The 3,492-nt window shown below is 39.0% G+C and overlaps 1 protein-coding gene across 1 annotated transcript in view; it reads right to left on the bottom strand.

Annotated features, from left to right (window-relative positions):
- Positions 1-248: 248 nt before the first annotated feature.
- Positions 249-3,492, bottom strand: part of GRM4 (glutamate metabotropic receptor 4) — a gene marked incomplete at its 5' end in the record, with an annotated part of 52,205 nt that continues 48,961 nt past the window's right edge. Inside the window, one exon of the mRNA XM_018556773.1 lies at positions 249-378. Within this exon, the coding sequence (XP_018412275.1) occupies positions 329-378 (50 nt within the window). The remainder of the gene's footprint in view (positions 379-3,492) is intronic.

Below are 3,492 nucleotides of genomic sequence, written 5' to 3'. Positions count from 1 at the left end.
CCTGAGGAATAAAAATGTAATTGGAAAAAAATCATGTATACAAAAAAACAATTTAAAAATCAAAATAACAAAAGATTTGCAAATTCGAGCTGGACAACTGTAACAAGTTATAATGTGTTTCCTGAACCTTTGTGGGAATTTCGTGTGCCTAGGTGTGTGGCTTGCCTGCCATCTTTTTTTCTCCCGTCTGCGCCAGACGCGCTTCTCCGCCCCATGACGGGTTAACTAGTCGTCCTGACTGATCCCGGTTTTCGGTAGGGAGCAGCATCTGGTGTGACCATTTGTATGGCCCCTCCCAATGTTCAACGGCATTTTCAAACAGTGCTGCCTATATAGCGTGGTTACTGTAACTGACATATGTTGGTTTACTGGCCAGAGCTAGAAGAGAAATGCACAGTTTTAAGTTATGTTGTAGACATTAAATTTACAATTCATCCATACAAATTATTGTACATGACATTAACCTCTAATGTCTTTACGGGTTGTATCATTTCAAAATTGCATCAATTTAAAAGCGAGTATGGGCACATATAGCCTCAGTGAATATTCATTTTGCAATGTGAAAGTTCACTTGGCTTGATACATCAGTTGACTCTAGATTTACTTCAATAATTCCTGCTTTTGCTAAGTTTTATTGCACGTGATTGGGCATTAAAAGTGAACACAGCTTATATACCAAACTCAGGGTGATAAAAAAAAAACAAGGAAAGTGACATTTACCAAACATTCACTGCAGGTAAATCAATCACTATAATGTTGAACACATGCTCCAGCTGTGAGTGCTTGGTAAATGTCAAATTCACTGTGCCAAACCCCCCCCCCCCCCCAATGCTGCTTTAAGGACTTACCTTAAATGATACCTCTAGATCCGATCATCTTCTTCTTTCCAGTAGTTTTCAGGAGTCCCTCTAAGGCTAGTCTGGAATGTGACCTTTGGGCACTAGGCTCAGCATTGTGGTGCTTTCCAGACTCTGACCGTACTGAATGGAGCACTCTCCAGGTCCACAGCCATGGCACTGCCACATTCTTAATGACGAGGGACTGAGCGCTGAGGTGGCTGGAGTGTTGCAGGTGCTCCATTCTCTCTTTTCCACTATTATGCATAATGGAAGCACCATCCTGCTACTGCTGCTCTGGCTCTTGCTTGTAAGCACCTTGTGGAACTCCAGTCTCTGGCCTTTTACCACTGCCTGCCTACAGTGTCCTTGTCACCTCTGGCCACCTGACCCTCATCAGCACCAGCTGCCTGGGTTTGAGAGTAATTGAGGACTTGCCTTGCACATTGTGCCTATTTGCATTACCACTAGGTGGCACAACATGTCTGCAAATAGACACAGAGAAAGACTCTCTGCTAGGGGTTACTCCAGTCCATACTTCCCTAGTGGTTTTGGGGGAATCTACCTGCTAACCCTTGAGGGAACCACAACCTGCAATCTAGAACCTGGTACCCCTACAGTTGAGGTCCACAAAATCTAAATAATTCTCCTCCTTTAGTCAACAGTATAACCTCACAGTATCTGAATTCTTGTGCCAGTCAATGGACTATAAGAAAATTATTTTACAGAAAGTATCTAATGAATCTAAAACAATAGTTGTACATTGTGATCCTTTAAATATTACCACTCGCCACCCGAGCAGAATCGCAAAGTCTTATATTGTTGGGTGCCGCACAGCTTTTATATCAAAAGTCTCCTGGTTGGCTCTGGTACTTCAACCTTGGAGAGTTTTCATTTATTCCTATGGAAAGGTGTCCATGGAGAGTCTTTCACGTATACATAGAGGAAGTAGAGCCTGACCAGGAGACTCTGGGTGAAGTGCATGTGCAACTCCCAGCAGCCCTACAGCAAAGATACCAGAGGAGCAGGGACAAGTAAGTACTAAACTAAAAGGAGCTGCTGGAGGAAGGTGGGGGAGTTAAATTATAACTGTACTAAAATTACAGGTATCCCTAAAGCTGTCTTCAAACCTATATGTCTGCATTTTCCTGCGTTTATCCCAGCTTTATGCAGGCGCATTCTCATGTGTTGACCTGCGCTGTCATTCCCATAGAATGCACCTTTATTGCACATCAACAGATCAAAATATGTACAGTACATGAACCATTGCAACTTACGCAAGTTAACACACTGCACCCCCAACACTATTAAAAACAATGGCAATACAGTGTACATGCATTAGAAGGCATAGGTGTTAATGGGCCCTTAAGTTTTAATTTGCAGTTTTCAGTGTTATTTTAGCATCTAAAATAATAAGCTTACATGGATTTTGCAACAAAGACAAAATGAGAATGAAAGCCCTAGAATAATAAAGCTAGGATACTTGGCTTTCCATTGTAATAAAAGACAATACATTCTGTACTAAAGAATGACTATTATATGAAGTTTGGCTAGACATGATTATTGTTGGTAACAAGTGTATAAGAATAAACTTGAGCACAGAATCCATACATAAACACAGTGGCAGATTGTTTGCCTAAAACTTTTTTTCATCTTAACTATATTATATGCTGTAATAATGTGTTATATTAGTTCTGATTTTATCATTAAGGACTCAGGTAATTGGGTCATGAAACTCATTATGGGTAGCCTGCATTGTTAATATTAAGTGATTTATGTCCTGCTGGGCATCGAGCGGGTATACTATACTTCTATTACTAAACAGGGGCAAACTTCTGTTTGTTTTGCTAAGCAGTTTTTGATGCTGGATTCTCATAGAGTCACAGAACAAGTCTTTAGCTAATGATAAAGTAGATACAAAAAGGTAATGTAAAATGTGTATTGCTTCGGTGAGTGTTATTTGGTTTATTTTCTATTCTGCTATAATATCATGTTAAAAGATCTGTTTCTCAAGAATACATTTTAATTTAAGCCACACATTGGTTCTAATAATAAAACATTTACAAGCCACAAGACCAATGCTAGTCAAATTACTCAACAAACCAAGGTTAGTCAAGTTACTCATTACTCCAAAATTACTAGACATTGTGTTATCTATTCTAGGCTTATAAATTCCAGTGGGAAGTTATTGGGACATTTAGCTTAAATCAAACTTTTCTGTTTAATTGGTGATTATGCTGAGAAAAATCTAGCCATTGCAGAGCCAACCATTTGGGATTGCGAACCTATTTCGCAGTAAATATTGATTATTGACCAGTCAATTTAATAAGGGTATTGGACAACTTACAGACTGGGGCAGAATTACTACTAGACAGGCACAAACAAACAAATCCTATGCTCACAGGATTTATTTGTCAGCGATATGCGCACAGGCTACAGCAAATATACGTAGACTTTTTTTAAAAGGGTGGTTTACTTCAAAATTGTACACACCAGCATTTGAAAATATGGCACCTAAGCCATAGTATACAAAAAAAAAACATCTTAGGATATTAACACATAATCACATAATATATCAGGATTAAACCACATCAAATGCAAATGGATATCATTAAAAGAGACTTCGTTTTTTAACTTAATCATGGGCTTAGTGTTA

Source organism: Nanorana parkeri, unplaced genomic scaffold, assembly GCF_000935625.1.
Source record: "Nanorana parkeri isolate BGI_ZX_2015 unplaced genomic scaffold, ASM93562v1 scaffold252, whole genome shotgun sequence".
NCBI classification, from domain to species: Eukaryota; Metazoa; Chordata; class Amphibia; order Anura; family Dicroglossidae; genus Nanorana; species Nanorana parkeri.
Note: the sequence above shows the minus strand (reverse complement) of the source record. Positions and strands in the feature narration are given on the sequence as shown.